This window comes from Eleginops maclovinus, chromosome 23 (assembly GCF_036324505.1).
Source record: "Eleginops maclovinus isolate JMC-PN-2008 ecotype Puerto Natales chromosome 23, JC_Emac_rtc_rv5, whole genome shotgun sequence".
NCBI classification, from domain to species: Eukaryota; Metazoa; Chordata; class Actinopteri; order Perciformes; family Eleginopidae; genus Eleginops; species Eleginops maclovinus.
This window is the reverse complement of record NC_086371.1, coordinates 18,615,890-18,638,120: the sequence shown is the minus strand read 5'-3', so window position 1 is coordinate 18,638,120 and position 22,231 is coordinate 18,615,890. Positions and strand designations below refer to the sequence as shown.

The window sequence follows — 22,231 nt, the reverse complement described above, 5'->3', positions numbered from 1 at the left end:
CACATGACATGGCTTCAATTAAAAAATAAAAGAGACTTTTCAGTACAGAAACTGCCTAATTCTCGTCACAATATTCATATAAAATACAGATGTCCTTTTCAGATGTAGTAAAATAATATCATCTCAAATAGAAAAAAAGGGTGTCTTAATTGTCTAGTGTAACACTTCATTAACTTCATCAACAATTAATTAATTTTGAGTCATTGGGGCACATGAAATCGAATATATTGAAAACAAATTAGACTTTTTCATAAAGAAACATTTTCACAAAAATATTCTGATAAATGACGAAAAACTCTTAAAAGGGTATGTCCTATTGTTTAATATCATGATACAAAAATGATGACATCTTATGCTCTTATCAGTTGTCAAGTTTTCAGCCTAACCATTAAGAATGACTGCATATATAATATTAAGTTTACCGTGTCTGGATACTTAAACAAAATTCGGCTACAACTTGAATACTGAGTTTAAGCGAAATAAAAAAAACTGATAATCGCAATTTTTTTCAGTTAAACATTTTTTATTTCATGGAAATACAACAATACTTCAATCCTTTGCAGGACCCTTGTTGTACATTTTATATTCTTTTCTCCACTTTTTTGTACTTCAAAACATGGTCACTTGTACAACAATATCATAAACAAAGCCTCATGTCACAAATGGAGCCATTGATGACAATAAATTACACTTGCCATGCTAAGGTTTTGAGATGATACATTGGTACCTTCATTTTTACTAGATTAACCTTTAAATGAACAATACGTCGAGTTGAATAAATATGATAAAAAGACACCGGAGTTACAAAAGAAAGTTTGTTCATTCAAAACAGAGCAGAAAAAGATCCCAGGGCAGCTTAGGGATAGTTACTTCTTAATCATTCATTTGTTTTCCTTCATATGAAAAAAATAAGGACAAATTTTGCATATTCTGATAACACTGCTAAATCTAAAGCCAACAATAGTAAATACTGACTATATTAGGAAACTGCCCTTTAATGATAGCTGACATTTTTGTTAAGTTTTCCTTTATGTGCAGAGTATTTCTAGAGGTCTGCTAGATAAACATCATCCATTCACACTCAGAACAGGTTAATCTAGCACTGTCTTTATACAACCTAGAGGTATTTTCTAATCTTCTTCTTGAATTGTTTTTTTTTTACTTTTGAAAAAGCAAACGCATTTGCCCAGATGAAGATGTGTCTTTTCAAAAATGTAAATAATATCACTGTATTGATGTACAGAATATAAAAAATCTTTTCAACAGACAAAAACAAAACGATGAGGTTTTCCAGCCAATAGAGAGGCAAGTATACCAAGGATGAGTAAATTAAAAATATTAATAATTAAAAACAATAACAATTACAACACTCAACACTTCACTTAGTTCAACAGTGAAATTTACAGTGGAATTGGTACCAAATAAAAATGTGTCAGGAGGAAGCAAGAAAAAACAGATTGTGGGAGAAGAGGGAGTGATAAATAAAAGCAAATCAAGAATGCAATGTACCTTTGAAAGCAAGCAGGTGAGGTAAATGCATCATGATAGACACTGTGCACCATGAACAAGGGGCAGATCAGATTATTATACAAATGAGTTTGATCACAACAAACAGGTTTGGGCCATAATAGAGGAGACACTATGGTAGCACAGGTTATTAAGTGGTGCTAGAATGGTTAGTAGCTGTAGTAGCATTTAAGTGCACCATGTTAAAATATCTTTATATAACTTAGAAAATTAGCTCTTCTGTTGCATTATGTAGTCTTTTTTTTCTTAAACCTTGTTAGATTTTATTTGCTCTTGATTGCCAATTCTGAAAGGCGTTTAGGAGTTCCAACAGCTTGGACTTCAAACAAGTGGCTTCAGATTTTAAGATAGAGATTCTCTTTTGGCATTTGTGTCCAATCCACATGTGTGCAGCGGAAGGAGTAAGACAAGGCATGCATGAGTCTGAGTGAGAGCCACACAGATAGTAAAATAAGAAAAAAAAGATAAAGGTGTGAGTATACACTTCTGCCTCTGGCCTGGTCCACTTCTGAGTGCTTCAAGGATTCATAGACAGCCACATTTTAGATAGAGGAACTGTTTGATTGTATTCTATACCCCTAGGAGACCACGAGGAGGCAGAAATTAGTATCACAGCTATGTTTGTTTTAAGTATGTGTGTGCACTATGTGTGAAGGGTGTATTTCAACAGGTGGTAGCCAGGGATTGGTGTATAGGAGGCTGGAAACAGCGAACGTGCTCCACAGTGGAACTGTCCGTCTCCACCGCCTTCATGTACTTGTTGAGGATGGCAAAGATCTCATTGTTGAGGATCTGGTACTTCCTAATGCGGTCAGCCATCTTCTTCAGGGGCTGTGAAGAAAAATAAAAAGGAATAAATCCAACATGTCAAGAGTTGTGTTTATGAAACGGTAAGTGAAAGAAAATGAAGGAAAAGCTGGAAAGCAAGAGGTGTAACATGATATGCGTTTAGCGGTAGAGAGGGGGAGCAGAGCAGGTGATGATTAATGAACAGAGAGAAAACATGTCTTGGAAAAAGATAATTAAAAGGTTTGTTATTGATTTTTTTAAAGGCAAAATCCATCTAAAAACACTGCCATTTGTAGCTCTAACAACTCTCGTTTTCTTGTGTTTCCTTCCAAAAAATTAAGAACATAATATGCCTCACGTCCTGTGCATAAACACATTTTGTTCTGATGCACAAGGTGAATAACATCAGAAGTAGAGCTGAAATATACCCACCACATTTTTGATGATCTCATCCTTGCCGTCCTGTCTTTGGACTTTGAGCAGGTGGTAGCAGAAGTCAAAGAGGTCAAAGCGACGCTGCTGTCCCAACAGCACGATGATGGCACAGCCGGCCCAGTTCAGCCCATCCCCGAAGCACTGCCTAAAAGCCAAAGAAAATATAACACATTAATTATGTATTCATTTAAGTGAGAAGTGAGCTTAAGAAATTTAAGCAATAGAAATCGCAGATTAGTACAGATTTTATGTCAAAAAATTGCAGCAGATGTATCATGACGACATAAATGTGTCAGTATCTCGCCTCCTCCGATTCAAGAGTAGGCTATAGCGTTTCTATCAGCTGCTGATGGTCAGCAAGACGCAAAGATGGCGTATTTTTTTTTTAATTCTTTTTAAATTTTTTACGAGTATTAGCAGGAAGAACGTTAAAAGAAAACTTTGATACATTTTTATTTGTATACAAATGCCAACTCTTTCTGAGCTTTGAGTAAAGAATTTTGCAATATTTCGTTTAATTATTTTCACTAAGTAAACTAATCCAGCATTAAAACTAAATTAAAAAAAACAAATATAGCGATAAAGTCAGAGTAAAACATAAACCATTTGTATACCGTATCAACAAACAAAAGAACGTTTTCAGTAACACTAATCAGGGGCCACTTACTCCGCGGTGAACTCGTGTGTGCCGACAGGGATGCAGTAGACGAACTGCATGGCGCTCCACAGGCGGTGGAACTCCATACACTCGTCGACATGCATCACACCGTTGGTTGGAGGAGGCCCGCGCCACACCCCGTCCTGCAGGAAGCTGCGGATGCGCGTCAGGATGACCTCGAACATGGAGAGGCCGCAGCACAGACGCTCTTTGGTCAGCAGGTCCCCCTCACGGGCAATGGCGATTTGCTGGTAAAAAAAACAGCAAGGATACTTCAATAAAAATATTCAAAGTAAAGTTTTTTCATCAAGAGTGGTATATAAATGAATGAGAAATAAATACATCTTTAAGTTTTCTTATAAAAATGACTTGATATTAACCTGTGGGGTTCCCAACCTCTCAATTAGAGGCACAAGGTGGAGAGGGGCGTACTTTGCTTCCAGCCTTTTCATCCTTACCTCCAGACGCTCTCCCTCTGTATAAACACAGAAAACAAAATGTGGGAAGATGTACATAAGGTACAAAAAAACAGACAAATCAACGGGCATCGAACTGGACTCATGTTGACGAATAATTTGTTCGTTTTTTTCCACCATCTGCCTTGCATTTAAACCTTTTGTATACCTTTGATGTAGACTCTGGGCAGAATGTTCTGGAAGGGGGCGGCATGGAGCAGATCACACACTTCTTCCTGGGACTAAAGTTTAAGCAAAACACAATAAAAAAGGTCATTTCAAATCAAAGAACATCACCTGCTTTGCTTTACCATACAGAGCATACAGGTAGCCACAAGGATGATGTTGAATTATAGAACCCATCCCCCAACACTCCTAGCTTAACACATTCATTTAGTCCTAAAATGTTAGAGCGATAGCTTAAAAAGCATATTTAAGATGAATAAAGAAATCTGCCATGAGCTCCATGCTGTATTCTGATGTATGTTTAGCTTATGCGGAGAAGATAAAATGGCTGAATGAAAGTGTGTTTATCATGGATCTATAATGACAGGCCAATATGTGGCAGAATTATAAATGTGTCACACTCTACAATACAAAACCTAATCTGGTTTAGCAGCATAAAGTCAATTTACCATACATCTTAAAGTTGAGGTTGGCAGTTTATGTTTGGGAACATTGAGCAATATTCTATAATTTCTTTGCAATTTTGAAGTACTGTTAAGCAATTTTTAATTGCATACTTTGATTTAAGGCATCGCTACCTACAAATCTGGCAAAACATTTCAGAGATGTTTAGAAAATGTTTTGCTATTTGTCAAACATTCTTCTTACTATTGCAGCCAGGAGCCTTGGGCCTTTTGCTTCGGTTAGCAGGAGAATATAAACTATAAACCATTTTCTCTGAAAAGCATTGCCTATTTGTCAGATAATGTTCCTGATACTACTACGTCTGTTCTTCTTTTTTGGGTTGCTTTCCAGTGTAAGAAGATGTTGCCAATGCTTGAACCAACATTTTGCTGCAGGATATTCTATCTTGAATGAGGTGTTCAACATCTAGGACATGCATGTCTAGTTATCCCTAAAATTATCCATCAGTAGCCCAAGTCTCCTGGCACGGGCTAGATTTTTTAAAGCCTGAAAACAGAGCCAAGAAGAGGTGCAGGAGACTTGTTTTCTCTAAGGCCACTTTATTATTTACACTATAACAAGTTACAATATGTTAAATTATTGCCCATTGACTAGTAAAAATGAACTGCAAACCCCAGCTTTAATAAACACTAATGCTTCTGGGTAAAATGTCAGTGTGTTAGTAATATTCAAGCTATTTGTGCTATGTGAGGTCATTCTTAATCATCTAGGTGTTAGTTGTGGTGATGTTAGTGAAGACAACATGCTGTGAATCAAATTACATGCAGTATCCTATTCAGGGTGCTGAATGAGAAACGAGCCATGCAAATGGTAGAAAAAGCAACACACACACACACACACACACACACACACACACACACACACACACACACACACACACACACTTACAGGTCTTCCAAACTAACATACAGAAAAAACGCTGTACACACACTCAGATCCGTGCAGACAGACAGAAATGGATAGAAGAGTGACAGTTGAGTAGACGTATGTAGACATGCACCAAAAGAGAGTATAAAGGAAGAAATGCAAAGTTAAGCACAAAACCGTACCAACAACCAACCAGATATATAACAGCACTCATCCATGGAAGAAAAGGACATTAGAATTTCCTGCTTCAAATTCAATACCTTTTTTTCCAGGTTTTTGAGTGAAAAGGCGTATTTTACTTAATTTCAAATACAGTTAAAGAGTAAAATTGTCTTAGTCCCTTTGCTTCCATGGTTGATTGGAGGTTAAAACGTGTGTGCAAAACTAGCATAGTGGAAAAAAAAAAAGAATATATAGAAACACAGCAGCCCACACCAACGAGAGATAAAAAGAGGGAGAAAGTCATTCAGTGTCTGGGTTATTTTGGTACCAAAGAGAAAGCCTAAATCCTTACCACCTGAGGGAGTAGCCAGCGTGTAATGAAAAATAGAGTTGGATTTCAGAGATTAAAAAAACACATCAAAGATCAAGCAAATTTACGGGGCACCAGGCCCCCAGGGCCTATCGGTCGGCCACACAAACACGTGGCAGTGCAGAAAGCTACACTAAGGGATTTTAACAGTGTAGAGGTTAGGAAAGCAGTGAAATAAGGGGAGACAACAAATACGGCAAGAAAGTAATAATCATCCTTTCTAACAAGAAAGAATAAAAGTGGAAGCTAGAGTCGATAGTGTCATACAGTAATGTAATAGTTTGAAGGGAAAAACAAAAGGAAATGTCGTACCAGAGCTTGCTCGATGAGCAGGCAGAAAAGGATGGCGTTTCCCACTTCCCTTAAGCTCTGAAAGACATCTGTCTTCAGCTCAGCATACTCAATGATATCCTTGAGCTGATGGTGGAAGAACTCCAAAATACCTGAAATGGAAGAAATGAAAAAATAAACCCATGAAACCACGAACAAAAAAATGAAATTCTGCTAAAGCTAATCTATCAACCTTTTATTTCTTACAGTCAAACATACAGCCATGCAGTAAGCCACTGCTAATGCTCATTGGTCACTACTAATCTATTGCTGCAGGTCAGAATAATCTATCGCTACAGGTAACAATCGGTTCTGTTTGGCTATGGGCTCCCCTGCGGAGGATCATTAACTGCTGACATTAAGATGACATGCAGTAAACCATCACTAATCTGGAGATTACTAACCCCCTCCTCATAATAGGCATCTGACTGGGCTCTAATCTGTACACACAGAGCCAGTCAAAAAGCAGAAAGTAAGTAGTTAAAAACACCGCTTTAACACTAATGCATCTCTAGGAACATGTATTGCTTTGTCAATTCATATACAGTAGCATACATTTTGGCAAGGGTGTGAGTTTTTATTTGATTTAATTGGATGTTCTTCCTGAGCTCCTATTATAAATCGAAGTCTACAACTGTAAGAAAAATTCCAACACTCAGACCTAATAATAATTAAATGAAAAAAAATGATAATTAAAAACAAATGTTTCACATCACTGCCTACCCCCAACCCTAGCCCTACAGCATAAAACCATGCATTACATAAAATCACACTTTCGATGTAGAGCCCTTGCTTAAAAAAAATCCCCATGGAATTTAGCATACAGACACCACCTATCCAAAACTTGATTACATTGCAGCAGAATTACTATTTTCCCCTATTGGCCTGTTTACACACCTCCCAACTGCTGGCTGTTAGGTTATTGTTGATGCAGCGGTTTACATGTTGTCAGCATTTTCTTGTGCTGCTGTAAATACTTAACTGCTGCTTCAAGTGATAGCTTTTTCCAGTAATGTTACCAAGCCCTGACTGCAGTCAAAAAGGTAGCAGTTGCATTAAACACTAGAGTGCTTAGCAAGGAGGATGAAAGAGCTATTATTACATTGGGAATGGGACAGTGTGGAAGTGTGCTGAACGTAGCCACAAATTAAATGAACTAAACCCAATAGCACATTAATATAATTCTGATTTGAGTCTCATTTGAATGTGCGACTTTTTTCAATATATCCACCAAGTTAATACAATATGTATGTGCCTGCATGCACTCTATTTGCCTGAACAGAGGGGCCTATGAGCTCACCTGGGGAGCCATACTCATGGCGTGGCAGGCGGCAGATCTTGGGCATGACTTCGATCAGTGTTTTTACGTACTGCAGGATGGTGCCCTGTAACTGCAAAGTGACATGGAAGATAATTTGTAAAAGTAGAGATAGGGTACAAGGAAGACAAAAACACTGTGAGAATCAAGCACCCTGAGGAAGGAGCCATGTGCAGTGGAAAATAGAGTTAAATACCAGGCTCTTGACAATCTTGAGCAGCTCCTCCATCACTACAGCAATGCCTTGGTAACCAAGGAGACGGCAGATGGTCTTGAAGTGGGGCGGGCCGACAAAGTTTCTGTAAGAGCTGTATATGTGGGAGTAGGCAATGTTCAGAGGCTGCGAAAAGAGGAAGAAACGAGAGACGGAAGGAAGTGTTAATGTGGAACAGTAGGAAGACGGGTTTTCTTTAGACCTACTGCTACAAGTCTTAAGGAAAGTCTTTACAAATACAAACATCAGTGGCCCCATACCTTGGACCCATACAGGTAGTAAGGCTGCACGTTGGCTGGCTTGTCTCTTTGAGGTTCCTGGGTGAAGGGAATGGCTGTACGTACAAAGCTGATGAGAGGAAGCAACGTTAAAAACCAAAAGATTGAAAAAAAAGCTACTAATAAAACAAAATATCTGCAAACTGAACTCACCGGTTTGTGGACCCGTTGTAGCAGTAGTTGGGGAGGAAGTCGAAGTTGAGCTCCCAGAAAACGTGGAGTGTGATTCGTCCGTAGGGGGCGGACACGTTGTGGTTGGCCTCGCGGAACATGGCGTCGAAGCTGTCCAGTGTCAGGTGTTTGCAAAGGAGCCGGTGGGTGAGTCTGTTGATCTCCAGGAGCCACTCCAACTCCTGTAGGGAAGAAATACAGGGTATGTAAGAGAACAGAATGTTGATTTGGTAAGGATACATGCAGGGATGTATCCTTACCAAATTACTTTTACTTTCCAATACTTTTAAATGACCTTAAACTGAAATAAAGAAAAGACAAAAGCTATATCCATAAGAAGACTTATTTACATTTTTTACACACTTGTGTATTCTGTAACAGAACAATTTATTTTGAAGATGCAGACAATGTTTATATCCTGATGTCAACATCTTTTTTTAGAATGCAGTGTTATTTTTAGGACTATTGATGCTTGGGAATGCACTGCACAGTATTCAACCTGTGCTTGTGAGTGAGTGGCATGCTAAAAAGCAGAAGTTGGAGAAGAGGAACTATTCTTCCTCTAATCTTGTTTTTACCTGTCAGAGCAAGAGCTACATTCCATTCCACTACCTTTCTCTTTTTTACTTTTAGTCAGTACTGCAGCTACCTGTACAAATGATGTACTAAAATATATTTTTAAGTCACAATATGCTTGGAACTTGAATCCCGCACACAAAGTGAAAGGTGGCCAAAAAGGGTGTGCTCAAGTGCATAGCAGGATATCTATAGTTTCCAATGTATTTCACACTATAGTCCTGCTAATAATCCCCCCTAATGCTATCCCTGGTCTGTGACCTTACCACGATGGAAGTGAGGTCTTCGCTCTCAAAACGGCTGATGGCATGGTCCATGGACTTGTACATCGCTGCCGAGATCCTCTGGGTTATCAGACGGTTCAGGTCAATGGAGCGGCCTAGAAGCTGCAAGACACAGGACGAATGGTTAAGAAATACAGTGAAACACACAAAGAAAAAGGTGTAGAGGACTGCTCTCATGTCTCCAGTACCTGCACATGTCTCTGTTTGAGCAGCGTCTCGTAGCGGTTTGAGGGAGGGTACGGGATGATCACGCCATAGTTTTTACACTCTGCTCTGAAGCGCTTATCTAAAAGAACGCTGTGAAAACAAATGTGATTTAGAAAAATAAAGACTGTACAGGCAGCATTGGCAAAAAACTACGAGCAAATACAGAGGAAGTCACTTCTCCTACCTTCCAGCCATTGCTTTGTAGTAGGCAAATATCTGATCAGCTAACTTGTAGACAAACTGATCAAAGCAGAGGTTTACCTAAGAGCAAAGAAAACACTGAGGGCACTGTGGAAAGGATTGTTGCATTGTTATTTTAAATGTATTCATCTTGTTGCTTACCTCAGCCTCGATTTCATCATAAAGGAACTGCTTCTTGAACTTCGTGAGAGCATAGTAGCCGCTGTCGTTATACAAGTCTAGAGGATACAGCACATATCTGGAGGAGAAAGAATGGTAGTTATAATAGTGCTGTTTTCTTGAGTTAAAAACATAATGCAAGTTTTTGGCTAGAAGTGTTTGTCTTACTCCATCATGGAGGGCTCCTTGGTCTCCAGGATGTGGTCGGTGAGGATCCAGGGCATGGACATCTCAATTGGAAACTGGATCCTGCGACCCATGGTCAGCTCAAGGAAGAACTCTCTGAACCACAGCTGGGACAGGTCGCAGCACTGCTGCAGGGCCTCTGCACCAGGGAAATACATCAGGGAGCAGAAGGACTTTAATGACTAATTTTCAAACACATGAGGGAGATTTTGGCCATAGTTGTTACAGATTATATGTCATTTTCTGTCTCTATTCACCGCTGAAGTTGAGCAGGTGTGTGAAGAAGAAGGAGTGTTTGTGGAAGTCTTCTATGGCCACCACTATGGGTCCATCCAGACTGCTGCGGAGAGTCTTCTTGGAGCCACTCTTATCTGCTATCAATGATTCCAGCATGGTGCGCACCATGTACAGCTGATGAGGGAAGAATAAGAAACATAGGAAAACGTTCGTCATTTGCTGCTTATACTTTGATGTGGCATGGGGTTGATTCAAAAGAAAGAAATGTAGGAGGAAAAGGAAAAGAAAGAGAAGCAACTATTTTTGACCTTCAGAATAAAAGCCTTACTCAAAGAGAAACTAAATACTAAAAACTGAATTTGTTTGCATGTGAACATTAGAACAAATGTGTCATTACCCAAGTTTGAGCCATTTCACATAGAATATTTTCCCTGAGCACACTGATCTATTGCATGTCATACCTGTGTGCTAGAGGGTCCTACAGCCCTGCGGGGCACTTTGATGTCAAATCCACCCTTGGGGTCCTTCTCCCCCCTCAGGCAGGGGTCATTTGGAGGTTCCCTTGCCCCATCCCAGTCACAGACAGTCTTTCGAATGGCCTGAAGAACACTATAGACAAAGATAACGGTGTTGTAGAAGTGCTTTGGGTCTTAATGAGTCCCACAAAAGCCACAAGGGTAAATTTAAAGTGATCGAATAATCACCGTACCTGATGAGGACGTTCTTCTTCTTGCGTACAGCCTGGCGCAGAGGCTCCCTGAGGGTCATCTGGGCAAAGTCCTGCAGCGCTGCGTAGATGGTGTTCCTGATGGCCTGGTTAAACACTGACTCCATCCGGCCCATCAAAACCTAGGCAGATCATAACAACACCATTATCATCATCTCTGTATTTGGGCTACTGACCATCATTTCGGTATTCAAGGAACAACATACTGACATACTAACATGTAGGAAGATACATGTATTCACTTTCCTGCAGGAAATTAAGTGAGCGTGAGTGGATTAGTTCACTAAAGATGACGTCCAGATGACTTCCCAAATGGTCATTTTTTAAATCAAATAATCTGTTAGAATTGCCTTACTAAAATGAAAAGTCTCAGAAAAAATAGAGCTCTAACAGTTTCTGCACTCTTTCATAAACCTGTGTGAAATTTAAAAGATGAAAATTAGCTGTTTGGAGCATAAAAAAGGAGGCACTTAGGGTTGCCAATGTTTTACCTGTAGCCCTTTGATCATGGCAATGACCTCCACCAGCGCAAATTTCTCCTCACTGGTGTAATTGTATCGCGTGGCTCGTTCGTACTCCTCAGCTGTGCCAGGACAGTCCTTATTACAGAATTTATCCGTGGGATGGACCAGCTTCCACGAGTACTGGAGGACACAAGGAAGTTATAAATAGATCAGAGATTCTACGATCAATGGCAAAACCACAAACTTTTCATACAGGATCCCACACATAATGCTCAAGCCTGTCTTGTTTTTTTACTCACAACTTCCATGACATGCGTGCTCCACTTGGACAGCAGCTGCAGACCCCTCAGAGCAAGGTCGAACAGTTCTCTGTACTCCTCGTCGGACTTCTGGCTGTCAAGGCCCGAGCCCGTCACCACTTCGCTGTTGCTGTAGCGCGCCAGCTCTGAAATAAATCGGATGTGGTCCTCCCTGATCTGCACCATCTGCTCGCACAGGTTGTACTGCGGTGAGATGCTGCTCTGGGTGCACGTCCACCTGGGCACAATGGAGAAGTTGGAGGGTAAGTAGTGAGCGGGAGCAGATGGCACGATGGTGAAGAATTGCTGGTTTTGTCTTTATAAAAGACTCCATCTGACCAAATCGCTCTTGATTAAGGTAGAAGGAGCTTGAACTTTAATCAAATATTGCCAACAGTATGATCAGGAGGCAAAAAATGCAATGCCATTTTCTATCATAGTGCTACAAAGACACTCCTAAAGGCCAAGTGTCAGGCCAAAGATAAAATGACAGGACTAAAATGAATAGACTTGCTCTTCTAAATTGTTAAGTAAGGACTCCAATTAGAGACAGATGCACGGCTGACTAAAAGTACGGTTCACAATCCTTTTGACAAATAAAGGGAAATGCATTCCTGTAAACTAGACATCCTCTTACTTGGATTTGTTTTCTTCGTAATGGGCACTTGTCTCAATGTAGCGGGAGAGCTCTATCTGCATGTCTCCAAAAAGAGGCACCACTTGAAGCTGAAAAACCGAGGGAAAAAATGTCACATTCATCTCGTGCACACAAATTCAACTCTGGATGAAAGAGATGCAGGAACAGCAGAAAGGCTTACTTTGAAGAACTTGTCAATCTTGCTCAGGTTGATCCTCTTTTTGGCGTCGAGTTTATAGATATTACTCACGTTCCCATCCATCAGGTACAGACCAAAGCCCATCACCTGACACACACACACACACACAGGTGGTTTGTTTTACATCAGGTAAAGGACGATTGGCCAGCAGAAGATCACCCTTTGACTGTTATATGTTGGCAGTAGGAAAAGATGTGCGTACCTTAAGCAGCATGTGTTTCTCACTGGGTGTCAGATACATCTTGTTCTCATAATAGTCTACACAGATGTTGACAATGTCTGCCAGAAGCTCCTCGTAGCCAGGAATCACCTCCAACTGTTGATGCAGGCACTACACACAAAAAGAGACGAAAAATAGGTCACCTTCACATCAATTCATTTGCACATACATAGAAGGAAGGACTCATCCTGTCCGTAGACAAACAATAACAATGACATTAGTGCATTGACAATGAAACTAAAGAAAAGCATCTTTAACACAATTACAGAAAATGGTTGTTTGATTATGATACGTTTTAAATCATGTGTGAAATGGGCTTTTAGTCACTAAGAAAACTGTTTTGTTTTAAATAACATTGATTTTTTTTTTTAATCAAACAAATAACAAATATGATTTAAAACATTATGATTGTGTTTGAATTTTAAATTAACTGCCAGGTTACAGTCGTAAGACAATAATCTAAAACAAATGTTCTTCTTTTGTATTTGCCATTATTATTAGAGCAAATGTCTAAGTTGAATACCAGTTCTTCAGCCGGTCACATGTTGATATAAAGAGCTAAATGGATTCCGAAGACACTTTTATTCGGACTGCATTATTCCTCACGCCACCCTTTCAGAGAGTACAAATGTGATGAGTCATTCATCTCATCTGATCTGCTTGTCTAGCAACTCATTTCCTGGAGTATTATGTTAAAAGGTTGCCATAACGCTGTATTACTAAAGACACAAGGTGTTTTGAGGTAAAAAGAAACAGCCTTGAATCCTCTTACAACTTTAGTATGGTGTACAAAAACTCTAGTTAATGCAAAAAGTAATTGTCCATAATCCATATTTTGACCACACCCTAAAAAAACAGTCTTGAGTCTGCACACCAACCTGAGTAATCCTGTTGTGGTTTGCTAAAAACATGGAGAGGTTTTGGGACTCCTGGATGGACTGAGGGTCAGCCATCTTCCTCAAGAATTGAGCTGCCCTGGAGGCAGAAGAGGAAGAGACGTTAAACAAAAAAATAACTCCAGTTAAGTATTATAAATTAGAAGTCATCAATATTCTGGTTCGTTACCTTTTGTAGGCGGAGTGATCGTTCTTAACGCTACACTTCATGTTCTTCAGTTCGTCCAGCACCGCAAACATGTTGATGAATTTGCCCAGAGTGAGCAGGTAGGCCTCAGACACAAAGTCCTTCCTTCTCTCGGCATGACACAGGCGCTTCACTTCGCTACAGAAACGTTCTATGGCTTTCCGCTGTAAGAATCGGGATAGACGGAATTATTAGAAGCAACCACAAAAACACTACCTACAACCTTTCAACATGCAAAGGGTACTTTGCATCATCATTTGAGCCAAATTCTACCCGTGTATGTCTCTTAACCTTTCTGGTTCATTTCAATCATAAGGTGTAAACTACAACATAATGTAGCTGAGTCTTACCTGGAAGTACATGAACTTCATGAGCTTGGTCACTTCAGGTTCTAGCACCTCCACTGTTTTCTCATAGATTTCCACTCTGTTGGGCTGCTCGTTGCATTTCACCTAGCAAAACACAAGAGGGCGTCATTATTTTGAAGCAGGACAGTCCGTTTAGTTCATGCAAAATTCTTGCTCTTATTTAATTTTTTCCCTCAAGAAAGATTTCCTTTTTTCATACAGTAGATATTATATATATGTTTGTATTATGTGCCATGGTTCAATTTAGGGGACCCATATTATGTGCAATAATGAGAAAATGTGTCAACTGTTTCTGATTAAGTCCTCATGGAAAAGAAGGGGGATTTTGAACAGAAATGAGCCTTTGTATGTCAATTTTATATACATTGTATATCCATTTATATCAACATCCATACTTTCCTCAAGCAAGAAAAAATATTTCTACATGAAATTTGAAAATGAAAGGAAAAAAAAACAAGGTAAAATAGGGTAACTTATACAAATGGTCATTTTGAGGAGGCAGTCCTCTAAATGACATCAGGTTTGGTAACACAGTTTGCGTTAAGCAACTTCTACCATACTCATGCTGGACTGTCCAAAAAAAACATTTGATGTGGATACAATAAAAGCAAAGGATAAGTTATGTTGTTAAAAGTGTGTGTGTGTGTGTGTGTGTGTGTGTGTGTGTGTGTGTGTGTGTGTGTGTGTGTGTGTGTGTGTGTGTGTGTGTGTATTACCTGGGGAATGGCTCTGGAGCAGCTTCTCCATGTGTAAAGCATCACAGCATACTCATGTCCTTCCTCCAGCATTTCATTCTGCACAAATGGACAAAATAAAGTTAGCATACATTTCTAAGAGAGATGGCCTCATCTGACCTAAAGACATGTACAATACTTGCACCTTCATTCCTTTACACAAAAAAGTATGTAATGTGTTCAGTTAATACAAATGTTTAATGGAACAGACAAAACAGGTAAAGCTTGATATGTATTTGTAAGGAGCCAGTATGTGTGTCTTACTCGTTTGTTTTGTATAAATGGAAATTTAGCATACGCACTTGACAGCCAAGATATTTCCTACGTCTCAGACCAGGCACATATTCCAGGATGAATGGGGCATGATAAATATTTAAGCAAGGGAACATTTCTTCCATTCAGAGGTAGTGTGAGTCTGGCTCTGGCTAAAGAGAGGAGTGTCCTCAAATAGATCGGCTTCAACCTCAATGGGAATTCCTGATTAAATAAGGTTAAGTAAAGCGCTACTTCCCCTCTTTGCCAGTCAAATCACACTCTCTGCTCACTCACCATCAGGGGAAAGAGGTTTAGTGGTTCATTGCCTGCCTCATTGTGTGAAGGTGGTGTGTGTGTGTGTGTGTGTGTGTGTGTGTGTGTGTGTGTGTGTGTGTGTGTGTGTGTGTGTGTGTGTGTGTGTGTGTGTGTGTGTGTGTGTGTGTGTGTGTGTGTGTGTGTGTGTTGTGTGCGTGTGTGTGTGTGTGTCTGGCCACAGGCCTAGCCAAATCCTTACAAAAGGGCCAAATGATAATCAATTCACAAACAAACAAGGCTCTCTTTAAGGGAGTGAGGCTGCTTCCCAGTTGTTTTTGTGTTTACTGAAAGGAGAACAGCAACTATTCAAGACAGACAACCAAAATTGATTCAACCAATCTGATGTAAAAGAACAACATGATGGCAAAACATGGCATGTTTAATTACTTAAACTGGTGCAAATTTCTCACCATGCTGGAGTGGACCGTAGCTTGCTCTATATAACGTGCGATGCCAGTCACAAATGCATTCCTGTCTTCAAAGTTGGTGTCAAAATTAGCCTGCAGAAGGAGAGAAAAAAGTGTGAAAGGGGTATATTGAAAATGGCTGAACAACTGTATGTGATGGTGGGTGGTGGTGACAGCAAGTGGGAGTGTGTACCTGGTACATAATAGAGGAGGGAGGGGGTTCGATGCATGGCTGCTGGTCCGGGAGGGGCAGCTCCTCCAGCAGGTCCACATTGGACAGGGCATCCTCCAAGGTCACGTGGGTCGTCATGGTAACAACAAGGCGTCACTCACACAACACCCCAGTCTGAGAGAAATAGACAAAAATAGAGTGAGCATATGAGATAAAGTTGCATTAAAAGCTCCATTAAAGGAAGTAGAAACGTGCAAAATAAGACTGAATATAAAACCAGTAATACTTGTACAATAGGGGGTCATTCTGAAGTTGCTGGGTGGTAAATGAAAACACTTTGTTATAGATTTAATGAAAGAGAATATGATTGGGTTGAATGAATATATCCACATATTGAGTCAGAACAGCTGAAAACTATGTATGCCAGGATGTATGAAAATAATCATTAAGCTAAAGTAATGGATGAACAGTCGAAAAAGATTACTAAAAGTAATAGATAATCTGTTAAAATAGTTAGCTAAATTGTAACCTTAAAGTAATGGGTACATGGTTTGAATACCTAGCTACATTATTAGCTAAATGCCCTGATAACCATTACGCTAAACGTATTAAGCTAAATCTTTTGCTAAAAGAAATTGATAAATGTCTGCAATAGTTAGCTTAATTGTTAAAAAATAGGCCTAATGGAAAAATTGTTGATGGTGAAACATCCAGCTTCAGATGAGAAGTTGCTAAATCAATAGATCAAATGTGTCAGTGATGTGAAATATCAAAATATCAATGTTTGCTTGTAGACTGACGCTAGTGCTTATCACTCATAAACAAGTAGGGCAAAACATTCTCGTGACGTGACGTGATGTGACCACTTCCTCTTTTGAAACCCTGTCTTGGCTATGCGGTGCAGTATATCACTGTTTTCACAATGCACCTGTATCCTTTCTCATTTCTCTTTATGTCAATATCAGACTTATAATCAGCGGGAGCAAAAAAAGCCTTTTGCTGTTTCCGTTTCTTTTCATTTGACTAGAGGCATACTTGAAGCATATAATTCTTGAAATGCAAAGACCTTGAAATCTCATTGGTTATAGAGGTGTAAAATGTTATTGCACTGAATGATATTTGAAAAACACAACATTCGCTTTCCTGCCAAGGAAAGTGATTTTTTTCATAGACTATCACTGATATTTTTGTGATTTACTGAAATGAATTTGGGGAAATATATATGGAAACAGAACCTACGTGCACACAATGCATGTGGCTTGAAATTAAACAGCTACTTTAATGATAGTTCTCCATCTGATCCATCCTTTAAACAGAACAGCATTGCAGTGCCCTATTCTTCCTTACAAATCACCAACCTAGCCACAGCAGTGAGTAAAATCAGTGTGTATGCACCCACCCTTACACCACGTGCCTCTCAGAAGTGTGTCTTTTACATCTGACCTGGCAGACAAGGCTGACAGGGCCGATAATCAGCTTAATATTCACAGCCAGAGAGAGCACAGATAGAACCGAGAGGGCAAAACAGCAAAGAGAAAAGAGGTAGATAAAACCAAACATCACGGTCTCTCTGCTCCTTGCCATAGGTAGGCAAAGTGCAGCATTAAGTAATAATTGTTTATGTACACAGTCATTTCATATTCAAAACGGATAAAGTTTGGGGATAGTCAAACTGCTTTTTTTGCCCTGTCTGTAAATAACCAATTTATATCTTACAAATAATGACCAAAATGACAATGAAGTCTTCTTGTAGCTATCACGGATGTATGTTACTTGCAAAACATGTAGACAGATGCCTACATCATAAAAGGAGACACATTGTTCTCGGTTTTGTCGCAGATGTGTCTGCACAGTAATACTGTATGATGACAAAAAGCATGAAAAGGATTTGGGTGGAGTTTCCTGTAGAATGACTTTACTGTCATAGTGAGCAAACATTAATACATACATACAAAGTGATATGTATATGAAGTAAACCACCAAAATTCAGACATGGCTTAGTCTTAAATAACTCAGTGAGAAACACTTCACTGTTTGGACAAAGAAATGCAAGTCACAAAGGGATGTTAATAAGTCAATCCAGAGTAAGTATCTCTGAGTATCAATGTTGTTGTATCTCCCAAACTGCCATTATTTGTACTAGTTATATTCGCAAATGATATAATATATTTATGTAAATACATAAATACTGTATTTTCATGGTGAACATTTGAGGACACTGACATAATTGGAGTTTTAGACATTGGCAGATTTCTGCTAAGTCACATTAACTGATTGACCAATTTTGACAGAACACAAGTATGAAAAATATATATGGATACATGCAGATTTAAATTGCATTAGTATGCTTGCCATTTATGTGGCTTCACAACCTGTTTTCACACTTCGCTTTTTTTAATTTTTTTATTCTATGAACACTCAGTTGGTTATTTTTAATTGTTCAGTTTATAGAAAACGAAACAAGCAGCTTGCTACAAGGGGTTCTGTCAGGCAGACAAACATGCTCAGTGCTACTAAACTCCCATCTGTGCTTGGGAATACAGACGGGGACGGAAGCCTGTTGGCTGAGTAAACTTTCCCACCCTGTACCCGACTCTGTTCAACAGTTGGTGTGTTTGTGTGTGTGTGCATCTTTACAAAAGCAAGGGAAGGGCCCCTTCATTCCCTTCTGGACACTTAGTAACATAGCAGTAGGCCAGTTGCCTCCGATGGAACAACATATTCTCATACAGTAGTTTTACTTGAATATCAATAATATGCGTAGCAAAATTCCCTCCGGCCAATCTGGCATTATAACTAAAGCTACTGTAATAAACATGAGATGCTTGGATCAGATCTCCTCGTGACTACAATATTCCAAGGGATTCAAGGAAGCACTTAAAATACTATGACCCAAAAAAAAAATGGAAATGAGGCAGAGTAGGAAAAGTACCAAAATAGCAAAAAGCAGCATTTGTAGAAGTAAAGCATGACTTGCATGTGCTGCAAGGCATGTGTGTAATACATTTTGCCTCAGAGAAAGACAGACAGTGAGAGAAAGTGTGTCAACTCCAGGGTCACACTATTCAATGGGATCTCCCCCCCAAGGCAAGCTTTGTAAGATATATTTTCACCCTCACAATAAGATGAGATCTGATCAGCGTGGAAGCAATCTTAGAGCAATTCAGATACAAGCACACAAATGATCACTTAAATCACATTCCAGGACCAACACGCACATCGACACCGGTCACATGTGTGTTCCAGCAGCATCTGTGCAGTCATCATGTGCCGGACACTGGTATGGCCGTGGTATTTCACAGGCTGATTGTCATTTCAGCAACAGCAAAACTGCTGTCGACTCATGATCCCCATGATGTCATGCTCTCCTTTTAGACCAACAACAATAACCATCACATGAGTATACAATGTGGGGGGGGTATAGGTCTGGCACACATGACCAAGCTTGACAGGAAGAGAGGATAGTAAACAAAGACATAAAATGAAATCCACGGCTGATGATTTGTGACATAAAAATGGTTTCTGTTCAAAATCTGTTCTGCATGGTGTAGGCCTACCTCTACTTCTGTTTTCTTTGGCTCCCTGGTTGGTTGGTTGGTTGGTTGGTTGGTTGGTTGGTTGGTTGGTTGGTTGGTTGGTTGGTTGGTTGGTTGGTTGGTTGGTTGATTGGTCATTTCTGTCTACAGGCTTTATCTTTGTGTCTAAATGTACTAAAATCAAAACAGGCAAAGTACCATTAACGTTCATGATCATGGTTTCAAGTTATAGCTATAATAATAATACTTGTAATAATATCCATCCATCTTCTCCCGCTTGTCTGTCAGGGTCAATTACAATAATACTTGTAATAATATATATATATATATATATATATATATTTGTACAAGTATTATTATTATAGCTATAACATGAAAACATGTATACAGCTCTGGAAAAAATTGAGACCACTGCAGGATTATGAGTTTCTCTGGTTTCACTATTTATAGGTATGAGTTTGAGTAAAATGATTTTTTTATTTTGTTTATTATTTTGTGTTGGAGTTCAACAGATACTAGAATGGAATGGCTGCCATACATGTAGAGAAACATTTGGAGTGGAATTTTTTCCAGAGCTGTATCCTATTTTAATACCATATACAGCCCCGGAAAAAATTAAGAGACCACTCCACATTTTTCTAAATTTGTTATCTCTACATGTATGGCAGCCATTCCAGTGTCTGTTGAATTCCGACACTGAGGAAAAAAAGGTCAAATAATAATTTCAACTCAAACGCATGTCTATAAAAAATAAAACAAGACAAAAAATGATAATGCTGAAGTGGTCTCAATTTTTCCACAGCTGTATAAGATTTCTATACATAATTACAACAAAACTAGTCCCAATAGCCATACAGGCCATTTTTTGGGATATAACTAATTGTTATTTTCTTTATGAACTATCACAAAATGTCTGTCATGATTTCTCAGAGCTTTGCTGATGCTTGTTTTGTCTAACTGGCAGCCCACAATTCAAAGACGTTTTATTTACAATTAAATCGCATTTGGGAACATGAAATCTTTTGGAGATATGCTTGATTTACAATTCATGAATATCTACTGATAATCAATGAATCTTTTTGTCTTTAACGGCCAGACATTACATCAACATGACTGAGGAAAATAAACCTCAAGATTGAGTGTCATATCAAATCAGTTACCTATACAGTGTACTGCATGTCTGTCCCTTCTTTGGGGAAACTATTTTTCTCCTTAATTGTTTTTTTTCAAAATCCAACCAGGCTTCTAAGGAACAAGGGCATCATATGCTATACACATTTTGGAATATGATTGTGATTTTAAGGTATATTGACCTCCATTTACTGCAATAGTATAATTATTTTTCATTTACTATAGATCAGAATCAGCAGCATAGATCATCCACAGCCTGTCATTACATCACTGCTTGCTGGTGAGGGGCCGGCATACAGATCTACAACTCGGTGAGTCTGCAACAGTAGCACAATCATGTCCCTACTCCAGGTTACCGGGTGGATGGTTAGATAATTATCACAGTATCGATGGTGGAGAGTTTGGTGTTAGATGACAAGAGCTGTGCTTAGCATTTGTGTGAAACGGAAGTAGGTGAAACCCGGCTGTCATTTGTGCATCAGTAACAGGCCTGCCTGCCATCATGGCTGTGGAAACGGCTGTAGTGCATACATGGTGTGCCCTACTATCCGGGTCGGTCAGGGGGGCGATCGAGGAGAGGAAAAAATGCAGAAAATGATGAAAGAGTGAAAAGCGACGAGGCAAAATCGAGCCGTCTGAAGCATCAAATTCGCTCCCCTCCTTATCATAGCGGACATCTCTATCCTCTGTGCGGCGAAAACGCTGTTATCAGGTCAGAAAATCGTCTAGCTTTACCGTGATCCATCTTTCATCAGTGCACTTGCTACACAGGAACCCTCTCTCCTCACCCCACCCATCTCAGTGTGAGCTACGATGCCGATGCAAGCTAACGGGGATCCCATTCAGAATAATCCGCGAAAAACCGGGACGCTCACTCCGGTTTAGGGAGGGCGATTTCTCAGCGATCAAACATATTATATTATTTATGCCTATGATATATAACTAACTGGATTGATGCACGGTGCAATAAGGAAGAAGAAGGGGGGAAAAACAGCCTTCCAGTCTCCAGCCATCATCACTACCCAGCGCACATCACCAGCCCCCGTTAAGCGCTGCAGCGGCTCCATCCATCTCTACATTTAACACATACCTGTAAATTGCATGTCCGTCCGGCAAGATCCAGAGACAGGCGGACGGTGTCGCGGCGTGCGACGGCGATATATTGTTTGCTGATCTTTTTTTCCCCTCGTCTTCTGTGCCGATTGATGCTCTAGTTTCGCCCCGTACCTACCCAGCGCTGCTAATCCACCCCACACAAAGAGCAGAAAATGGCTGCAAGTGCATTTTCTTAAAGGGACAGTCACACAGAGTGACGGCTGATGATGAGAGGCCGGGCCCCCCGACATGTTGATTACATTCTTTTGAGCTTTGTGTAATTGGTAGCCTACAATTTTAATGTATTTTTTTTATTTAATTGTTGTGCTTTTGGAGAATGTATCCTGCCTTAACAATAGTACTCATATTAAAAGTAGGCCTAATGGGCCTATGTCTGTCTGTGGGGGGAAGTAGCCCGGGATCATGGGAACTTTGATCCTTGGTGTGAAATAGGCCCGAGGGTATTGTCCTCTAAAGGGAAGTTGAATCTAAATATATTATTTATACTGCCATT

General features: G+C 39.7%; 1 protein-coding gene across 2 annotated transcripts; it reads right to left on the bottom strand.

The window, feature by feature from the left end:
• Positions 1–298: 298 nt before the first annotated feature.
• Positions 299–21,893, bottom strand: cyfip2 (cytoplasmic FMR1 interacting protein 2). Of its 2 annotated transcripts, XM_063875955.1 has the most exons (31): positions 21,713–21,890; positions 19,513–19,665; positions 15,977–16,129; positions 15,787–15,876; positions 14,789–14,866; positions 14,055–14,156; positions 13,687–13,868; positions 13,500–13,596; positions 12,604–12,732; positions 12,384–12,488; positions 12,203–12,291; positions 11,566–11,803; positions 11,294–11,446; positions 10,785–10,924; positions 10,537–10,684; positions 10,096–10,249; positions 9,821–9,977; positions 9,635–9,731; positions 9,477–9,553; positions 9,274–9,382; positions 9,068–9,187; positions 8,208–8,407; positions 8,037–8,124; positions 7,759–7,902; positions 7,545–7,635; positions 6,225–6,357; positions 4,034–4,107; positions 3,790–3,884; positions 3,419–3,657; positions 2,749–2,896; positions 299–2,358 (listed from the first exon to the last, which is right to left on the bottom strand). In XM_063875955.1, the coding sequence occupies exons 3-31, from the start codon at positions 16,091–16,093 to the stop codon at positions 2,191–2,193; spliced, it is 3,762 nt and encodes a 1,253-aa protein (XP_063732025.1). In that variant the 5' UTR covers positions 16,094–16,129; positions 19,513–19,665; positions 21,713–21,890; the 3' UTR covers positions 299–2,190. The 2 variants fall into 2 exon arrangements, with proteins under 2 accessions (XP_063732025.1, XP_063732026.1); XM_063875956.1 differs by lacking the exon at positions 19,513–19,665 and having other exon boundaries at positions 4,034–4,106; positions 6,227–6,357; positions 21,713–21,893.
• Between the last annotated feature and the right edge of the window lie 338 nt (positions 21,894–22,231).

Excerpts from the sequence above, each read along its gene's own strand:
- cyfip2 (XM_063875955.1), bottom strand. The coding sequence starts at position 16,093 with ATGACGACCCACGTGACCTTGGAGGATGCCCTGTCCAATGTGGACCTG. Across the intron at positions 9,383-9,476 it reads TACAAAGCAATGGCTGGAAG|CGTTCTTTTAGATAAGCGCT; the intron begins GTAGGAGAAGTG and ends TTGTTTTCACAG. Across the intron at positions 8,125-8,207 it reads TACAACGGGTCCACAAACCG|CTTTGTACGTACAGCCATTC; the intron begins GTGAGTTCAGTT and ends TCCTCTCATCAG.